This window comes from Aristolochia californica, unplaced genomic scaffold (assembly GCF_029961685.1).
Source record: "Aristolochia californica isolate CCGP_79_NKW_82.1479 unplaced genomic scaffold, dmAriCali1.0.hap1 SCAF_6, whole genome shotgun sequence".
In the NCBI taxonomy this organism is placed as follows: domain Eukaryota; kingdom Viridiplantae; phylum Streptophyta; class Magnoliopsida; order Piperales; family Aristolochiaceae; genus Aristolochia; species Aristolochia californica.
This window is the reverse complement of record NW_027182257.1, coordinates 40,826,163-40,846,772: the sequence shown is the minus strand read 5'-3', so window position 1 is coordinate 40,846,772 and position 20,610 is coordinate 40,826,163. Positions and strand designations below refer to the sequence as shown.

The 20,610-nt window shown below is 38.5% G+C and overlaps 1 protein-coding gene across 7 annotated transcripts in view; it reads left to right on the top strand.

Moving 5' to 3' along the window:
• The window catches only part of LOC137934078 (protein LATE ELONGATED HYPOCOTYL-like), a 47,778-nt gene extending 28,206 nt beyond the window's left edge, over window positions 1-19,572 (top strand). For 6 of the 7 annotated variants that reach the window (XM_068778294.1, XM_068778293.1, XM_068778295.1 and 3 more), the window contains 3 exons: window positions 17,159-17,365; window positions 17,461-18,897; window positions 18,990-19,572. In XM_068778294.1, the coding sequence (XP_068634395.1) occupies window positions 17,159-17,365; window positions 17,461-18,897; window positions 18,990-19,382 (2,037 nt within the window). In that variant the 3' untranslated portion in view covers window positions 19,383-19,572. Of the gene's footprint in view, window positions 1-108; window positions 252-17,158; window positions 17,366-17,460; window positions 18,898-18,989 lie in introns of all 7 variants that reach the window. The other variant, XM_068778299.1, reaches the window with a different exon arrangement.
• The last annotated feature ends 1,038 nt before the right edge of the window (window positions 19,573-20,610 follow it).

Genomic DNA, 20,610 nt, shown 5'->3' with positions numbered 1-20,610 from the left:
GACGCTGTGACAGAGGGAAATCCCCTTAGTTCTGAATTTTCAGAGTAGTCTTGCAAGGAACAAAAACATTTCTGTTTATTAACAGCTGGTTTGGATGTTGAAATTCAGGTGCAAGAAGCTGGTACTTAAACTTTGCTGGGGTTCTTTTTGATGTTGGAATTCAGGAAATGGGTCAGCTTCTTCAGGTCCTTGATGCAGCTTTTAGTAAAGGTCATGGCACATATTGTCCTATTGGAGTTTAGAACCTTCAGGTCAGTTTATTATTGCTTCATATTATAAGGCTTAACCAAGTCTTCATATAGCTCTAGCTGGTCCAAGGTTTCTTATACAATGTGGAAGTTCTAGGCTCCTAAAGCTCAATATTTCATGTAGTCTACTGTTCACCGTAAAATATTAACTTGTAATGAATTATTTGAACAAGGCCAAGTGGTAATTGATATTCTATGTAAGTTGTACGGTGTTGTAGAAGAGTGCATATACCATATTTTCCTACACTGTTATGTAAAAATATGAAAAATTAAGAAGAAATAGAGGAGAAAAGAGAAAAAAAGACAAAATAAAAGAAGTTGAGAAGGCTGCGTTGAATAGAGCAGCAGCATTAGGGTCTGGAAACAACCTTAAAACCTCTTAGACACTCACTTGAGAAAGAGGTGCAAAATGATATATATGCCCCTCTACATATAAACCATCATATCTCCCTAATTTTACACCTCAAAATGAAACAAAAATTTAACCATATAACTCTAGCATAAAGATAAGCTAACAATTATCCTATGAGGGACATATAACCATGGTAAATGATCAAAACCCTTTTTACAGATATTGCAATACTCCCCCTCAAGTTGGAGCGTATCTATTAAGGAGGCTCAACTTGTTACAGAAATTTCCAAATTCTTTTCTTCCCAAGTGAAGGCATCACCTAGTTGATCAAGTACTTAACATAGGCAATGACTATAGCTCCACTCGCCACATCATCACTGATAACACAACAATCAAATTCTACATGTTTAGTTCCTTCATGGAACACTAGGTTACTGGCAATTAGTATTCCTACCTGGTTATCACAAAACATCTTCATAGCTTCTATAGTAGGAAAACCCAACTCTTGTAACACTGACCTCACCCACAAAAGTTCACTAATTGTGTGGGCCATTACTTGGTGCTCTGCTTCTGCTATAACATTTTGTTACTTACTTTTCTGATTAACTTGTTTCCACCAACAAAAAGACAATTCCCCGGGGCAAATTTTCTATCTAATTTAGAATATAGTCCAATGTGCAAGTGGTTACAAGGTGTATACAACAACCCCTTTCCTAGTGCACTCTTCAAATATTTTTATATCCTATGCACAACTTCCAAATGTATTTTCCTAGGGTTCTCCATAAACTAGCTGACTATACTTACTACAAAAGATATATTAGGTTGAGACACTATAGCATAAATAAGTTTGCCTATAACCTTATTTACGTAGTTTTGTCTTTCATCTCGACACCATCAACTTCATGGAGACTGTGATTTACCTCCATAGGTGTCTCAACAAGCGTAGCTCCTAACAACTCATATTCATGAAGCATATCAGTAACATATTTTTTTTGTGTCAGAACAATGTTTATTTTACTCTCTACTGCCTCAATCCTAAGGAAATACTTGAACGAATTAGGTTTGAAAGTGTTTTGCTAGATGTCTTTTGACTTCTTCAATGCCTTTCATCAATGTGTATAGTCAACACTATAAATCCAAAAGTTCTCTTCAAAGCAAACAAGTGGTTATAGTGACTTCTCGCAAACCCAATAACATAACTACTTGGGTAAGTTTTTTGAATGAAGCTCTAGGACTCTGCTTGAATCCATACATAGCTTTATGCAGTCTACATACTTTCCCTATCTCCCCCTGAGCTGTTAGACTCAGGAGGTTGCTCCATATAAACTTCCTATGCTATATCACCATACAAGAAAACATTCTTAATATCCAACTAGAACAATGGCAGCCATTGTTGATAGTTGTAGAAATCAATATTTGAACTGAGGACAACTGTGCAACTAGGGAAAAGTCTCAAAGACATCCATTCCATAGGTTTGTGCATACCCTTTGGAGACAAGTTTGGCTTTACATCTTTCTATAGATATGTCATCCTTGTACTTCGTTGTGTAGGCCAAACGACATCCAACTATAGCAACATCGAGTGGTGGCTCATATAACATCCATGCTTCCCTATCAAGTAAAGCTTTCATCTTTGTATCCTATATGGAAGACGGAAGGAAGAAGTAGATAATGAAACATTTTTTAAGGAACTGGACACCGAATGAAAGCAAACCAACTTTGAAATGGGATGCTTAGTACCACGTTGAGTACAAACTCAAATACTTTTATGAAGTGAAACAGGCAAATGCAAATGACTTACCTCAAGAACTGCAAATGAAGACGGCACTAGTGCAGGTGGAAGAGAGGGTCGCTGTGTGATGGCCTTGGAAGGCATCCTTGATTCATAGACCTGCAATGACTTTGGTGTTGGTGGATCAACAACTGGCACAATACTAGGAGCATCCTCCACAGGTTGAGGTATACTACCATTTACTTCAAGTGAAGGAGAAGTAACAAACTCAACAAACTATGAAAAATAAGGACCATCCCCAAAAAAGTAACGTATGTAGATGCAGACATTTTTTTGGTTGTTAGATAGTAACACTTGTACCATTTTTTAGTACAAGAACACCAAGGAAGACATCTCTCATATTGAGGGGGACTTGAAGGTGGTCATTGGATGGTGTGAGTGTGCATCTTCTTTCCAGTGGCATCATTGGGACATCTTTGGGGAGATTCTTGAAATTACCTCAATTTTATCTTGTATTTGGTCTCACATTCCGAGATCCGCAAATTCGGCAATAGATGTGCTTGCCAAGCAGGGAGCTGCCCTACAATCGCTTGTTGTTAGGGATCTGCTCCCTCCTCTTTTGTAATTTCTCTTGTTAATATAAATGCATCTTTATCTCAAAAAAGAAAAAAAAAGAACACCAAGGATGACACTTGATTGATCAGGGAGATAATTTATCGGAGATTGACTATGAACATGAACATTGCACATAGAGCCAAACACTCAAGGATATTGAGTATTCACTTTCTGCATTTATCTTGTAAAAAAAAAAAGATAAGGCAAATAGATCACGACAAAAAGAAAATTTTAGAGGTTATGTATGGAAAAAAATTAAAAACAATAACAAATGTACGTAAGGAAAATGTATTCACACACCACAAATGAACACAAAAGTTTTGTTGTCCAAGTTTTGAAAATTCCATTAGTTAAACCCTAATAGCTTGGAATTTATAAGAAAGAGATTTCTAACATGTTTGAAATATGGATATGCATGTTTGTTAAAGATGCAAATGACCTATGGATCCAAACCTTTTAAAGCGAACAACAAATGCTCATTAAATGCTCAAGTGAACGTGCGGTGGTATATTTACCCGAGTCAAACAAGTCATTATTTTACCCATTTAAAAAAAGCTTACCTAACAATCATAGGTAGTGCCCCATGTTTCATGGAAACAATTTTCTAGCAAAAAATTCTAACAAGGAAAATTTTGTGGTTAGGCAATTTGTGCTGAAACAAATTACTTTAATGCCTTTTTTCAAGAAATTTTGAAAAAGTATTTCTAGTAAAAATATGTCTCTAGGGACCATTAGTTTGTTACTCACTGAAATCATCAATAACTAATCGATCTCCCCTCTTTAATTCAAAGAGCGTTGTATACAACTCTTAGATTCAAGATAAGTTGCTCTCTTGATCATAGGGAGCTTCTAGTGACTTCCAAATTGCCTTTGAGGTCTCACAATTCATCACCTACTTGAATAATGATTCATGTTATTTATAAGTCATGTCATGACTCAATTATCCTCTACCTCCCAATTATCAGTCATCAATTATCAGTCATGGATCAGAAGGATCATCCCTCAAGTATTTTGTCTTTTGCTTATCCTTCAGATTAATTTGGACACATTTGAGCCATTCCAGATAATTTTGTGCCTTCAATTTCTTTGTGATAATCACAATAGTATCCTACCATTAAATTACCAGACAATTTGACTGGTGTAATCATTTCATCTAAATCAGCCATCATCTACTATCAACAACACCAGAATTTTCACAAATAACACTCTGGAACACAGTACTATTAAAACCCACACCAGACCACCATGAAAAAATAATGTTTATGCCTGCACGGTAGAAGTGGGGTCCACACAACATAAAAAATTGGGGCATTGAAATCACAACTGAAATTATCATTCTACTACCTCTACTAGTTGAAAAAACAAACTAAAGAGGAAATCAATTGGCGCTGATATTAGTTCTGGAGATGGTTATATAGGCAATCTGCTAGCCAAAGACTTCAAAAATTTGTTCAATTGACAGTAGAAGCTATCAACCCTAGGGTTATGGTTCAAATAAAGTGAAAAAGGTCTAACCTTTAACTTCAATCAACAGAAATTTTGGAACAAAACCCTCCTGGAGATTTCACAGACCTGAGGAGCGGACGAAGCTCATTAAAAAACTCACAACAATCAAATTGTTCTCTCTAATGCCATGTAAAAATATGAAAAATCAAGAAGAGATAGAGGAGAAAAGAGAAGAAAAAATAGCAAAGAATAAGCATGAAATAGAGCACCCGTCAGGGTCTAGAAGTGACCCTAAATTCTCTCACATAATACTTAAGAAAAGAGCTACAAAATGACATATATACCTTTTACATATAAACCCTTATATCTCCCTAGTTACATCTCAAAATGAATAAAAAATTAACCATATCACTCTAGCATAATGATAGCTAATAGCTGTCCTATGTGGGACATGTAACTATGATAAAGGACCAAAATACTCTTTATAGATATTTTAACAGTTCTTTTAGCTGGCAGGTTTGGTGTTATGTCTTAAGAAAATTAGTAGTTGGTTGTTTCCCATCCTCGGTTGCAAACATTATCTCTCAATTCCTTTTAGGTCTTTTGACCGGAGGCTGTAAGTGCAATTGTCTCTTGCTGCTCTCTTTTTTTTTTTTTGGCAAGGATTTTCATGAGGTTTCAGCATCCAGTTGGGGGTGTCACTAAAAGAGCTTTTCATTCTATTCTTACATGGTCTTCTGCTTTTGAATTATACATTCAATATCCAGGATCAATTTAGGTGAAATTGGTTAAATTTGATTCATTCTCATGGTTCTTCTCCATCTCTTATGCTTTCTTGAAATGCACCTCCTATAGGTTATGAGTAGAACTTTAATGGTGTTAAGTGGTGTGAAAAATTCAGTTCAGGGGTATTTTGGTCATTTTACATGATAGGATAGGACACTATCTTGTTCAGCATGTTTGATTTAGTCTATGTACAAATTTTTATATTCATAGGCAGATTAAGTGTTTTCAATGTAAGAGGGGCATTTTTGTTATTTCAGTAATTTATGACTTAAAACCTAATAAATATCATTGGGGGTTGTGCACAATCCCTAACGCAGCTCATTCAGAGCTTTGCTCTTTTTTCTCTTTTTCCTCTCTCTCTCTCTCTAGGTTTTTCACACTTTTTACATGGTATCAGAGCATTAATCATTGCTGGGAGTGCATCTTAGCTAGAAAATCTGTCCTTTTATCTAGACAACTTGACAAAAACAGGGCTTTTTAAATCTCCATGGTGACAATTGGTAAAAATTCAATTTTTACTTTTTTTTTCTGCCATAACCCTAGGGTTATTGATTCTGTCATCCTTTAAAGGATTATTTATGCCTTGATTGCTCTAAAAAGGGTTCTTTTTGAGTGATCTTGGGATGTGCATCAACTTTCCCTAGATTAGTGCCTATATCATCAACTTGTATGTTGACATCAACCCTAATTGTGGTTTATTCTTGAAACATTTTTTTTATCTAATTGTTGTCTGGTATTGATTTGAGCACTTACCTCTTGTGCACATCTCATTCCTACCCTAACCTTAATTTTTAGGAAGTGGGGCCCACATCTTTGAAATTTGTGCTAGTGTTTGGATATTGAGATTGAATATTTTGGTGAATCTATACTTATTCTATGGCTGATTTGGTGAAGTTTATGTTCCATCCAGAGATATGGGTGGATCTGATGGTAAAGATGTTGTGTTTATGACATCTGAGAAGTTGATAGGACCAAATTATCTCAAATGGGCCAGATCAGTGAGAATGTTCTTGAAGGGCAGGAGGACAAAGTACATGTTAGACGACCCTCCAATCCCAACAACTAATGATTGGGAAGCTGAAGACAACCAAGTTATGACTTGGATTGTCAACAGTATTGATTCCACATTGAGGAATCAAAGTGATGCATTGTGAAACTGCAAATTATGAAATTGCATTGTGAAACTCTTTTAATAAACATTTACACATTTTCTCAAAAAGTAAAAAACAACAACAAATTATGCAGCGGCTTGCTCAATTATTAGTTGGTTCATCTTTGACATCCATGGTTCATGCTCCTACTGCTACTTGGCTACTTTAGGTATGTCTGCTCTTCATGTGTCCTCTTCTCCTACCTGGGTTATTGATTTCGGAGCTACTGCTCACATGTCAGGTATGTCATCTTTGTTTTCTAACATGAAAGAGTCATCACATATGAAACAAGTAAACTTAGTTGATGGATGTATTTCCTCAGTTCAGGGTGTTGGTACTATTATCCTTGCATCCTTTTGCTCCTCAGTCTGCTTTACTAATTCCTAAATTGCCCTTAAATTTGTTGCCAGTGTGTTAGTTAACTAAGCCTATGAATTGTCTTTGACGTTTTATCCTACTCATTGTCTATTTCAAGACTTCATGACAAAGAGGATGATTGGTTCTGCGCGTAAGAGAGATAGCTTGTATTATTTGGAGAGCCACTTGCCAGATAATATACTACTTGAACTTTATATGTCTGCTACTCCATTCCAGTGGTATCTACAATTAGGTCATCCTTCACCAGCAACACCTATTCAGTTTTTTCCTGAATTTCCTTCTAGTCTTATTTTTCAATGCGAGTCATGTCACTTGGGCAAGCATCATCGGAGCTCATTTCCAACCTCAGATCATAAGACAAGTTAACTATTTGAGCTTATTCATTCCGATGTTTGGGGTCATGTAACTAGTTTGTTTGGTTTTAGGTACTTTATTTTATTTATTGATGATTTTAGTAGGTGTACATGGGTCTATCTCCTTTGGGAGAAGTAAGCTTTTGATGTATTCAAACGTTTTTACAATGAAATAAAGAATCAGTTTTCGTCCTCTATTCATATTCTGTGTACTAACAATAGTCTTAAATTTATGAATCATAAGTTTGATATTTTTTATCAAAATCAAGGGATCATTCATCAAACCTCATGTGTGTTTACTTCACAACGAAATGGAGTTGCAGAGTGTAAAAATCATCAACTACTAGAAGTAACTCGTACTATGATGCTGCATATGAAAGTTCCTAAGCACTATTGGGGTGATGCAATGCTTACTGCATGCTACTTGATCAATAGGATACCTTCATCTGTCCTTGAAGGTAAAATTCTTATGTGGCCTTCAGCTCTATTGTTTTCAATTTCTCCTGGTGTCTTTGGATGAGTTTGTTTTACTCATATTTTGGGATCATCCAAAAATAAGTTATCTCCTCGTGCAATTAAATATGTCTTTCTTGGGTACTCTCGTACACAAAAGGGATACAAGTGTTTTTGCCCATCAACAAGAAAACATTTGTATCCACAGTTGTCACATTCTTTGAGGATACTCCATTTTGTGAGTCTACTACCTCCATTGATGTACCATCTTCTTCCCCAGTTTCTGAGTCTGTTATTCCCCTGTCGGTTGATGATTGTTTTGGACCTACTCAAAATGTCATTGTTGAGAAACCCTTGTTGGTATATCAGCGTCGTCAAGTGCATCTTTCTCAGCCCACGACTTCCTCTCTCATGTAGGACCATGACTCGTCTCTGTCTCAAGATCTTGAGGTAAGTGATCTACACCTATCCATTGCTTTAGGGAAACGTGTTCGAAAAGGTACTCGTCATTCGTTGTCTCATTTTGTATCATATGATCATTTGTTTGAAAATTACAGTAAGTTTGCATTATCTATTTCTGCTTGCACTATTCCTTCTTTAGTGTAGGATGTTATGTCCTCTCCACTGTGGAAGCAAGTCATGGGTGATGAGATGGTGGCTCTGTTAGAGTGAGGAACTTGGTAGTTATGTGAGTTACATTCAGGTATAAAGCTATAGATGGTTGTATACAGTCAAATACAAAGATGATGGCTCGGTTGAGAGCTATAAAGCTCGTCTAGTGGCCAAAGGATACATACAAATTTATGGTATAGATGTATTTAGAACTTTCTGTCTAGTTGCTCGGTTATCTACGGTACACATTCTGATATCTATTGTTGTTACTCAGGATTGGCCCTTATACCAGTTAGACATAAAGAATGTCTTTCTATATGGTGATTTTGAAAAAGAAGTTCACAACACAAGGTATGCAGACTCAAGAAAAAATCTATGGCTTGAAACAAAGCCCTTGTGCTTGGTTTGAAAATTTTAGCCAAGTAGTAATGCCTATGGGCTTCTCTAAGAGCCACTACGATCATTCGTCGTTTGTCATGAAAAGGGCCTTTGAGGATCATAGTTTTACTTGTATATGTGGATGATATTATATCTTTTGGTAGTGATACTTCTAGAATTGAAGAAGTTAAAAGGCTACTTGCTACTCACTTCCAAACCAAAGACTTGGGGCATTGAAATATTTTTTGGGTTTCGAAGTTACAAGAAGCAAAGGACTGATGTTATCTAAAAGAAAGTATATAACCGATATGCTACATGAGTATGGATTATTGGGAGCTAAATCAGTTGATACTCCGATGAAAGTTGGACTCAATTTGTATGATGACCTAAGTGTTAGGAATTAGACGCCCTAATTCCAAACTAACAAGAGTAAAAATAATAAACATAGAAGAAGGGAAAAGCAAAGCAAGCATAGAAAAGTACAACAAGATTTATACATGTTCGCCTCAAGGTGAGACTACATCCTATCTTCTACCGCTGTAGTAATCCACTATGAAGATGAAATAGTTTACAAGAGAAATCGCACTCTTACAGGTGTTTCTCTCTAACCTCTCGGGTTGCAACTCGAAATACTCCTTTGATTAAGATCATGAAACCCTAATAGCGTTGTCCCCCAATTTAAAGAGAAAGCTAGGGCAACCACATTACAAGAGTGAAATTCTCAAACTGCCCTTAATGAAACAACAATCAATATATCGTGAATAGGACAGGGGTTCCGCCCCCCACACCCCCGGGAAGGGGGCCAACCCCCACGACGACCTTACCGCAAAGATCCGCGACTAACTCAGCGTAAGGTATTAATTAGGCTCCACAACTTAACAATCCCTCACCTGGAGACTAATCCATCATCAATATCTCCTCTGTAGAGGTAACAACTTCTCAATCCTCAGAGAAAAAGTCCAACTGAAGTTGCACACAACTCAATTTCTCGATCGTAACAATCATCGTCAACATATCAGCCAGATTTTGATTCCCTTGAATCTTCTCAAGTGTTAAGACTCCATCCTCCAGAGCCGATCTGATGAAGTGATAACGCACCTATATGTGCTTTGTTTTGGCATGATAAATAGGATTCTTTGCTAAATGAATAGCACTCTGACTGCCACAATACAACACATTCTTCCCACGCTTGAAACCTAATTCTTCTCAGAAAGACTATAGCCATACCATCTCTTTGTTGGCTTTAGTCACGACAACATATTCTGCCTCAGTGGTGGAAAAAACAACTATCTTCTGCAACTTAGAGACCCAACTAACTGTTGTACCACCCAATGTGTATACATATCTAGTGTTACTCATCTTGCCATCAATGTCTCCAGCCATGTCAACATCTACAGAACCTTGTAATCCCCAAGTCTAACTCTCTGAAACATAAGGCTGAGTCTGCAATGCCTCTCAAATACCTGAGAATCTACTTCACTGCTTCCCAATGTTGTTTACCTAGATTATTCATATATCTGCTCACAACTCCCACTGCATGAGCTATGTCTGGTCTAGTGTACACCATGGCATACATGAGATTGCCAATAGCATAAGCATGAGGAACATTAGCCATATTGGCTCGCTCCTGCTATGTAGAAAGTGATTGCTCCTTAGATAGCCTAAAATGACTAGCCAATGGAGTATTCACTAGTTTTGCATCATTTATGTTGAATTTACTCAGCACCTTCTTCACATATTCTTGTGACAGTTTCAAGACATCAATGTCTCTAGTAATCCTCATCCCAAGGATTTGTTTTGTAGCACTCAAATCCTTCATTGCAAACTTCTTGGACAACTCCCTTTTCAACTTATTTATTTCCTGTTTGCAAGCACCTACTATCAACATGTCATCAACATATAGCAATAGAATAATGTAAGAGTCATCAAGCTTCTTCACATAACAACAATGATCCGCCTGGCACCTCAAGAAACCATTAATACTCATAAAGGTGTCAAACTTCTTATACTTGTCTTGGAGCTTGTTTAAGACCATCCAAGCTATTTTGAAGTTTGCACACCATTTTCTCCTTTCCTTGTGCTTTGAAACCCTATGGCTGCATCATGTAAATTTCTTCCTCTAAGTCACCATGAAGAAAGGTTATCTTTACATCCAACTGCTCTAAGTGCAAGTCTTCATTTGCCACTAGTCCAAGCATTGTTCTAATAGTAGTCAATTTCACTACTGGAGAGAAAATCTTAGTGTAGTCAATGCCTTCTTTTTGTTGAAAGCCCTTTACCACTAGTCTTGCCCTGTACTGCTTGTTGCCATCATGTTCGTCTTTTATTCGGTACACCCATTTGTTCTTCAAGGAGTTCTTCTCTTTTGGTAACTCGGTGAACTGCAATGTCTTTTTGGATAACAATGAGTCCATCTCATCCCTCATGGCCAACTCCCACTTGGTTGATTCATCAACTAGCATGGCTTCCTCATAACTCTCTGGTTCACCTTTATCAGTCAATAAAATATAATTCAGTGCAGGGGAGTACCTCTGTGGTGGTCTGCTAGTTCTGGTAGATCTCTTGAGTTCATTCACAGGAATGTTCTGATTTACTTTTGGGGTATATTTTCCTGGTCTTCATGAGTTGCCAAAAGAATTGGCTGGCTTAATCCTATCTCAAAATGACCCTGGCCAAGATATTCCGTTAATGCAGTATGCTGATGATACTATTTTTTTTAGAGAAGGTACCTTAAGTCAAATCTCCCACTTGAAAGCTTTGCTCAACCTTTTTGAGTTGTCTTCTGTACAAAAGGTAAGTTGGGCTAAATCATCTATTTTGGGTTTCAATATTGATCCTTCGGTTCTAAATTCCATGGCTAATTATTTGGGTTGTAAAGTTACCTCCCCTCCGGGCACGTATTTGGGACTTCCTCTTTCCCCTGTCTTACTTTCAAAATCTGCTTGGCACCCAGTCATTGAGCGTCTTGAAGGTAGACTTGCCTCTTGGAGAGGAAAGTTCTTGTCCAATGCTGGTAAGCTTACTCTTATTAAGTCTTTGTTAAAAGGATAGTCCTACATACATTAGTGAGTATAAAGATCTTGTATTTATTAGCTGGGAAAAAGGTTTCCTAAGTGACTAGTCATTTTGGGATGAGCCTTGGACTCAACTTTACATGGTATCAGAACAAGGTTCTCATATGTGGGCATCTACCCAAAATTATCCACGTGCCACCACGTGAGGGCCTCTACCTAAATTATTCATGTGCCTACACGTGAGGGGGAGTGTTAAAAGGATAGTCCCACATACATTAGTGAGTATAAAGATCTTGTATTTATTAGCTGGGAAAAAGGTTTCCTAAGTGACTAGTCATTTTGGGATAAGGCCTTGGACCCAATTTAACAGTCTTGTTTACACAGTATACCGTCTTATTTTCTATCCTTGTATTGTTGCCATGCCTCCGTCAGAAATAGAATAGAGTTCTTAAAAAGAAGATTTTTATGAGGTGGGCAAAATGGTGAAAGAAAATATTGCTTAGTGAAATGGGTTGATGTTTGTAAACCTCTTGTTGAGGGTGGTCTTGGGATTTGCGACACTGCAACAACAAACTCTGCTTTGCTTATGAAGTGGATCTGGAAATTTATTATGTACCCGTCTCTGATTTGGCGGAATATAGTGGCGGGTAAAGCAGACAAGTTCTCTAGATGGTGGATAGAAGGAGGAAGGTATTACAAATTATCTCATGTCTGGAAAAAGATAGCAAGTTTGTTACCTGTTTTCAAAAATGTTGTCAAGTATTACATTGGATCTGGCAGTAGGACAAGATTTTGGACAGATTGGTGGGTAGGCCCGGCTAGTATAAATTCTAGCTATGGTCAAATTTTTTCTCTTGCCATAAACAAGGAGGCGAATATTTCAGTGGTCGGGCAGAATTCTTGTGAGTGGAATTTAAACCTCCGCAGAGTGTTGACAGAAGCAGAAACCCTAGAAGCCGCTGAACTCATCACGAGATTATCTTCGGTTCATATCAGAAATGCTCCAAACACCCTGATATGGACTCCATGTCCCAAAGGTTCTCCATAACTTAGCGGATAGTCAGGCTAAACTAAGTGTTTTTTTCCAACATCTTGTTGTGGAGGAAGGTTCTGTATAGTAAGGTTTGTATATTTTCTCTCAGTAATACATTTACACTTTTAAAAAAAAAAATGTTCTCCATCTCAATAACTAGAAGATCTCTCAACTGAATAACTTCAGGCTTCTTCGCTTCATTGCTTGTGCTCTCAGAATCTGCTCTCAACCTGTCTTTATACAAGACACCTTCACTGAAGATCACGTCCTTGCTCTTGATAACCTTTCAACTTTGGTCATCCTAGAAGTGATAACCAAACTCAGTACCACCATAGCCAATGAAGAAACATATTTTAGATTTAGCAAAGTTTACTTCTAGCAACATAATCAATATGAATATAAGAAACACAACCAAACACTTTCAAGAAAGAAATGTTTACCTCTTTGTCGCTCCAGACCTCTTCTGGTGTTTTGCAATCCAATGGTGTTGAGGGACCTCTGTTGATCAAATAGGCAGCGGTGCTAATAGCCTCAGACCAGAACATCTTTGGCAATCCCACATGTAATCTCTTGCTCCTAGCATGCTCGTTCAAAGTTTTGTTCATCCTCTCAGCCACACTATTCTGTTGAGGTTTTCTCGGAATAGTCTTCTTTATGTTGATTCCATTGTCAACACAGTATCGCTTGAAATCATTATGTATATATTCTCCCCCATTATCTAACTGCAGACGCTTCACCTTCATATCAGTCTCATTCTCAACCATTGTTTTCCATCTCTTGAAGGTATCAAAGACATCAAATTTCTTTTTCAGGAAATAAACCCATATCTTTCTGCTTGCATCATCAATAAATGTCACATAGGAGTTAGAATCACCAAGGGAGGTAACAGTTGAAGGCCCCCCCACATTTGTGTGAACCAACTCCAACTTTGCTGTCTTTTGCTCCTTTCCAACCTTAGAAAAGCTAACCCTTCTGCTTGCCAAAGATACAACCTTCACACAAATTGTTATTTACAGTTTTCAACCCTGGTAGTTTCCCTTTGATTGAAGCACTTTCATTCCCTTCTCACTCATGTGATCGAGCCTATAGTGCCACAAATCAAAATCAGTAACAGCATCAAGAACTGCAACCATGTCTCCGCAACTGGAAGTTATGTACAGAGTTTCAGTTTTAACTCTTCAAGCAACAACCATGACTCTCTTAGTGACTTTCCAAGCAGCACCATTAAAAGTCACATTATGACCTTCATCATCAAGCTGCCCTACTAAGATCAAATTATGCATCAGTTTTGGTACATGTCTCACCTTGTGAATTTTCCACACTGACCCGTTTGACATCCTCAAACTGACATTACCAATGCCAACAATATCCAAAGGTTCTTCATCAGCAAGATATACTTTCTCGTGATATCCAACAACATAATTCTCCATGATCTCACGGTGTGCAATAGTGTGAAAAGAAGCCCTTGAATTTAACACCCAAGAATCAATAGGGCTATCAACTGACAAGAGTAAAATATCTTGTACTTCTTCAGTCACCGCATTTGCAGCATTGCCTTTCTTTTCATCCTTCTTTGGTGTTCTGCAGTTCTTCTTTATGTGACCAGACTTGCCACAATTCCAGCACTCCACATTCCTTCCAAATTTGGACTTACTTCCATTCCTTGACTTCTCTTTACCATTGCCCTTGTTGGAATTCCTCTCAAAGTTCCTGCCCCTAGTATCAACACTTAGGGCAGAATTAGATGTCGAGGATTCTCCGGAATCCTTTCTACGAACTTCTTCCGCAAGAATGGTATCCCGAACATCATTAAAAATCAACTTCTCGTTGCCTACAAAGTTGCTGACCGTAGCCCTCATAGGCTCCCAACAATTTGGCAGTGATGCCAAAAGAATTAAAGCATGAACCTTGTCATCAAATTTAATCTGAACCGAGGTCAATTGATTGACAATTGTGCTAAACTCATTCAAATGCGATGCCACGGATGTATTTTTTGTCATCTTTAAATTGAAGAGTTTTTTCATGAGATGTACCTTATTATTTGTGGAAGGCTTCTCATACATGTTGGACAAAATCTTCATCATCCCCATTGTGGTTTTCTCCGGCGCCACATTGTGAGCAACGTTATTCGATAGTGTTAATTGGATTACTCCCAACACTTGTCTATCGAGGAGATTCCACTCATCATCTTTCTTACCTTCTGGTTTTATATCCAGAAGTGGTGTGTGCAGCTTTTTACTGTACAAATAATCTTTGATCTGCATCCTCTAGAACGCAAAATCCATACCATCGAACTTGTTGATTCCAAGTGCCGATCCTTCTCCACCAGCCATTGCTCTCAATCACGAACCAAAACTCTGATACCAGTTGTTAAGAATTAGACGCCCTAATTCCAAACTAACGAGAGCAATAATAATAAATACAGAAGAAGGGAAAAGCAAGCACGGAAAAAACACAACAAGATTTATACAGGTTCACCTTAAGGTGAGACTATGTCCTGTCTTCCGCCGTTGCAGTAATCTACTATGAAGATGAAATAGTTTACAAGATAAATTGCACATTTACAGGTGTTTCTCTCTAACCTATCAGGTTGCAACTCAAGATGCTCCTCGGGTTAACATCATCAAACCCTAATAGCAGCACCCCCCAATTTAAAGAAAAAGCTAGGGCAACCGCATTACAAGAGTGAAATTCCCAAACTGCCCTTTATGAAACAACAGTCAATATATCGTGGATCGAAAGGGGGCTCCCCCCTCGTACCATGGGGAGGGGGGCCTCCAACCCCCACGACAACCTTACCGCGAAGGTCAATCCGTGACCAACTCAGTGTAAGGCGTTAATTAGGCTCCACAACATAACAAAGTGTAAAATTGAATTATTAAACATTGCATAAGAGACTGGTTGGAAGCTTATATATGCCACAGTTACCCGCTCGGATATATCTTTTGCAATGAGTGTATTAAGCTAGTTTATGGAACAGCTATTGAAGATCAATCTCGAAGTAGCTCAAAGGATCTTGAGATATCTCAAGGGCGTACCAGGGAAAGGTCTTTTCTTTAAAAATAATGGTCACTTGAAAATTGAAGTTTCTCTGATGCAGACTATGTTGGGTCAAAGCTAAACTGAAAATCAACTACAAGCTATTGTGTCTTTTTGGGTGGCAACTTAATCAGTTGGAAGAACAAGAACAAAATGTGGTAGCTAGATCTAGCATAGAAGCGGAATATAGAGCTATGACACATACTATTAGCGAGCTCATGTGGGTGAGATAGGTTTCTAAGGAGTTAGGTTTCCATCAAAATGAATCCATGACTATGTTTTGTGATAACCAGACTGCTATACTTATTACCAGCAATCCAGTTTTTCATGAGAGAACAAAACACAGAGGTGGATTGCCATTTTGTTAGAAATACTGTGATGAAGAAAGATGTGATCACTCCATATGTTCAAACTATCAATCAACTTAGAGATGTTATCACCAAGGCATTTGGGAAGTGTGAATTCTTGAACTTCTATGACAAGCTGGGCCACATGGATATATATGCTCTTGAGGGGGAATATGAGAAATTCAGTTCAAGGGTATTTTGGTTATTTTACATGATTGGATAATTTATATTATGGCACTATTTTGTTCAGTATGTTTGATTTAGTCTATGGGATTTATTAGGAAATAAGTATTTTCTATATAAGGAAATAAGTGTTTTCTATGTGAGAGGGGCATTTTTGTTATTTCTGTAATTTATGATTTAAAACCTAATAAATAGCATTCGGAGTCGTGCACAACCCCCAATGCAGCCCATTCAGAGTTTTGCCTCCTTTTTTCTCTCATTCCGCTCTCTCTCTCTCTCTCTCTTTCTAGGTTTTCATACTTATTTACATATATATAAAGAGATAAAGGTCAAGGCCAAATATACCTGATAACCTCTTTTTTCTTTCTATTCTTTTCTTCTCTCAAGTTCCTTTTTTTCCCATCTCCTGTAACCTTGTCCTTCTTTTTCTACTTGCTGTAGGTCCTAGTCTTCTCTTTTCTCATCAGTCAATCATCATTAGACTCTAGGATGGTAACAGAGATAAGCTCAGTCAGACTAAATTTATGAAGAAATGTTCCAGTCCATTTATTTTGAACTGCCTGACATGGTGATCAACATCAGATCCTTTTAGAGTACTTCATTTTGCTTTTGTGAAATTTACATGACAAAAGTCAATGGTTTCAAGTTCTTTTCTTGTTTTGTAGGGATTCCGATCTGCATGAATATGAGGCCTTTCCACCTAGCTATCAAATCTCAAATTTCATGCTAGACTTTAACGAACTGGCTAATGCAGATGAATCAATTAACTAGCACTTGCATCTTTGAGTATCTAGTCCTTGACAATTCTTCTTTACCCTGAGCAGTATAAAAGACATGTATTTCTTCACACAGGTGTACATGCTGGAGATTTTTCACCCAGAATTTGGGCAAAATCATGTTCTTCTAGAAAGAATGATTTTTCAACCTTAATTTTTATACATGCATGGTTCAGCACCTTGAATACTGTCTTTTTTTTTTCAGTTGTTTTAGTGGTTTATAAACAATTTCTAGTGCTAACCAATATTACGTGGGTTTCAGTTGGAAAAAGAAGCAGTTATCAAAGGCATGCCACTAGGACAAGCTCATGACATTGATATCCCTCCTCCACGCCCTAAAAGAAAACCAAGCAACCCATATCCCCGAAAGATTGGTGTAGGGCCTCCTATGTCTTCAGCTGGACCCAAGGAAGAGAAATCACTAACCAATAGAAAGGGATTGGACTTGGAACATGACCCTCGGTCTGAGGTATGTCTACAATCTCTACTCATTTTCTTGTATTACTTATTTCTTCTTCCTCTTTAGGACCAAGAAGAAAAACTGATCTATCATGTCTTAATCAGGAGCCCACTGGCATCAGAACATTACAAAGAACAAATAGTGCTTCAGAACAACAAAACTGTTCGGAAGTTGTTGGCCCCTTCCAAGAGGCTTCCTGTACTTCTGTCTCTTCCGCAACCAAAACCTCTGCAATTACAAGCCAAAATACTTGCAAAGAATTCATTCCTCCAGCAAGAGAGAGAAGCTACCTGGTAACCACAGATGAGTCCTCTTTGACTGGTCAGCCTAAGGGGAACAAAACAACTGAGAGATCAAGTGCTGTTTATTTGCATTTGGACATTGCCCGACATGATAAACCCCATGAAAATCATTGCCATGATTCCCAGATAAAGTCAGTCCCAGGAGAAGGGGCAAATGAAGTAACGAGGGAAGAAAAACTGAAGCGGTCTACTAATGAAAGACAAGGTGCTAGTAGCTGCCCGAGGTACATTCCTGTGCATGTCCTAGATGGAAATGTTGAAACATGCATTCCTGCCCCTTCATCCAATGGAACAAATCATGTACCTGTAGTTGGCCCATCAGGAGGGAACCACAAAACTTCAAACCCATTGGCAAATCCAACTGGGTCTTCGATCAGTGAATCTGCAAGATCTTGTATCCACCAATCAATACCATTTGTCCATCCTCCCTTTTCTCCATTCCAGAACAATTCAAATGCTTTTCAAACTCATATAAACACCACATCCACATTTTCAAATATTATAATATCCACTGTTCTACAGAACCCTTCGGTCCATGCAGCTGCCTGTATGGCGGCATCATTGTGGCCCTGCCCTGATGATCCCACAGCTGACATCCTTATTGGAGGGTTTCCAGCGAGACAGATAGGCTCACCACCAAGTGTAGCAGCATTAGCTGCCACTACAGTAGCTGCCGCCTGTGCATGGTGGGCTTCTCATGGGCTTCTCCCTTTTTGCCCTCCCATTCACCCTGCCTTCACCTTTACTTCACCAGCCACAGCCACCATACCAACCACAGAATCTACACAAGAACCAAGAGACCACAAAGGACGAACTAGGGATGATCAAAAACCTGTTCAGCGAGATCAGCGAATGCTGAATCCAGAATTCTCAGCAGCTCCGAAGGCAAGGAGTCCCGGTCCTAAGTCACCTCAGTCATCATCATCTGAGTCATATGACACTGGAGGAACTGGGTCTCCTGCTGTTGAACATAAAGCTGTTGAACATGAAAAGAAAGAAGAATCGATCACTCAGGATCCTGATAAGGAGAAGAAGACCAGAAAACTAGTAGATCGTTCATCATGTGGGTCCAACACGCCTTCAGGCAGCGATTTAGAAACTGATATGTTAGAAAAGCAGGGAGAAGACAAGGAACTACCAAAAGAAGTTGAAATAAGTAACCCAGGTGATGAACTTTCCACCCGTCGTGGCAGGAGCATGGCAAATGCTAATGATTCTTGGAAGTCTGTCTCTGAAGAGGTTGTGGTTGGATGAACATATTAGTTTTTTTCTCTTATAATCTTTGTAGGCATGTCATTAACTCTATTTTATGATGCTTTTAACTCTGCCAGGGACGACTGGCCTTTCAAGCACTCTTCTCTAGAGATGTTCTACCGCAGAGCTTTTCACCACCGCATGACCCCTGGAACCAGGAAGAGCCCAACGGCGTTGAAGGAGAAAAGAAGCTGGAGTTTGAGCTTAACAGCACAATACACTCCACTTCTCATGATGATCTTGCAGTAACCCAGTTGGATGAGTCATCGAGGAGCCACAATAACACACAGAAGGATGTGTTGATGAATGAACTAGTTGGACAGGGAAAGCTGAAGATTCGTCGAACAGGTTTCAAGCCTTACAAGAGGTGTTCAGTGGAGGCCAAGGAGAGTAAAGTAATGAATAGTTGTGGCCATGCTGAAGGGAAAGATGCAAAGAGAATACGATTAGGAGGCGAAGCTTCAACTTAATTATGCATGCAATAAGTGACTCTTTTCTAGTCGCCTATAAGTGTCTAGTCCCTGACAGAAGGCATGGAACGTGTCATGCAGGGCGTACACTAGGATTAAGTTTGATCTATCAGGACTACGTAAAATTTACCATAAACAATCCAAACTGTAGCGATGCGCATGAAATGAATATGGTGGGTTTCCTTTCCAACTGGTTGGGCTGAACTTGCTGAGCCCGTGTTCGCGGCTGCTAAACCTAATGCTCCTAGACATGGCTTTCGTACAAATATTACTAGTTTAGTCTAGGGTGCCTCACGATGCATAAACGGTTATATCACTTCCAGCTTTGCCTGCATGTATCAGCTACCGACAAGAAAATTCTCCACATTCGTGCTACCAGTTTGAAATTGAAATGGCGAGTAGGATAATGAGGTACCACGTAGTGCATATCTAGACAAGTTTGAAATATATACTTGAGGTTTTTATTGAGGGTAACAAACTTACAGCATTTATGTTAGATTAATTTCAAGTAGTAATTTTTAATTTTTCTGAATTTCATGTATAATCTACAAAACATCAATGGAACAATTTGTCCCTGAAAGAACTACTATTGGAAAAGGGTTCTGACACGACTGGGGACGAAAGAGCGAAACAATACCAAAATCCACACAAATTGCCAATTGATGTTTTGTGCAATCTAAATGGTTTAACTAAGTGATAACACGTTTGATGATATTGTAGACTTTGGGATATCATTGTAGGGATTAGCAGTGCAATTTGGGATCATTATAGTCTATAGAGCATTCAACAAGCTTCACACGGGGAGCTATAGTATTAGCCTTTTCAAAGAAAATGGGTTAATAGAATTAGTAGCACAAGTTCGTTTGGATCCCAAATTGACGGGTTAGTGTGAGCTTATCCATGCGGTTATGCACTCTTCGAGTAGGAATCAATTTTCTGAAAGATCCTGGCTTTCGTGCTTTGGTGGGTCGGAGTATTGAAAGAACACTGGACGAGCTTCAAAATGAGTTACTATCATAGCCATTGCTTTCTCATTTGTCTGAGTGACAAGATATGCCAACTTTCTTGGGTCTAAGGGGCTCTAATTGAAGAAACTAGTTCATGCAGAGAATAATAAATTAATTTTATTAATAGATATTTTAAAATAAACAGGGAGGTTTTCCCTCCCACTGTTGTTGGAACAAGGCAGAGGCCAAAGGGGGGGGGATCCCCCTCCTATCATTCTCAT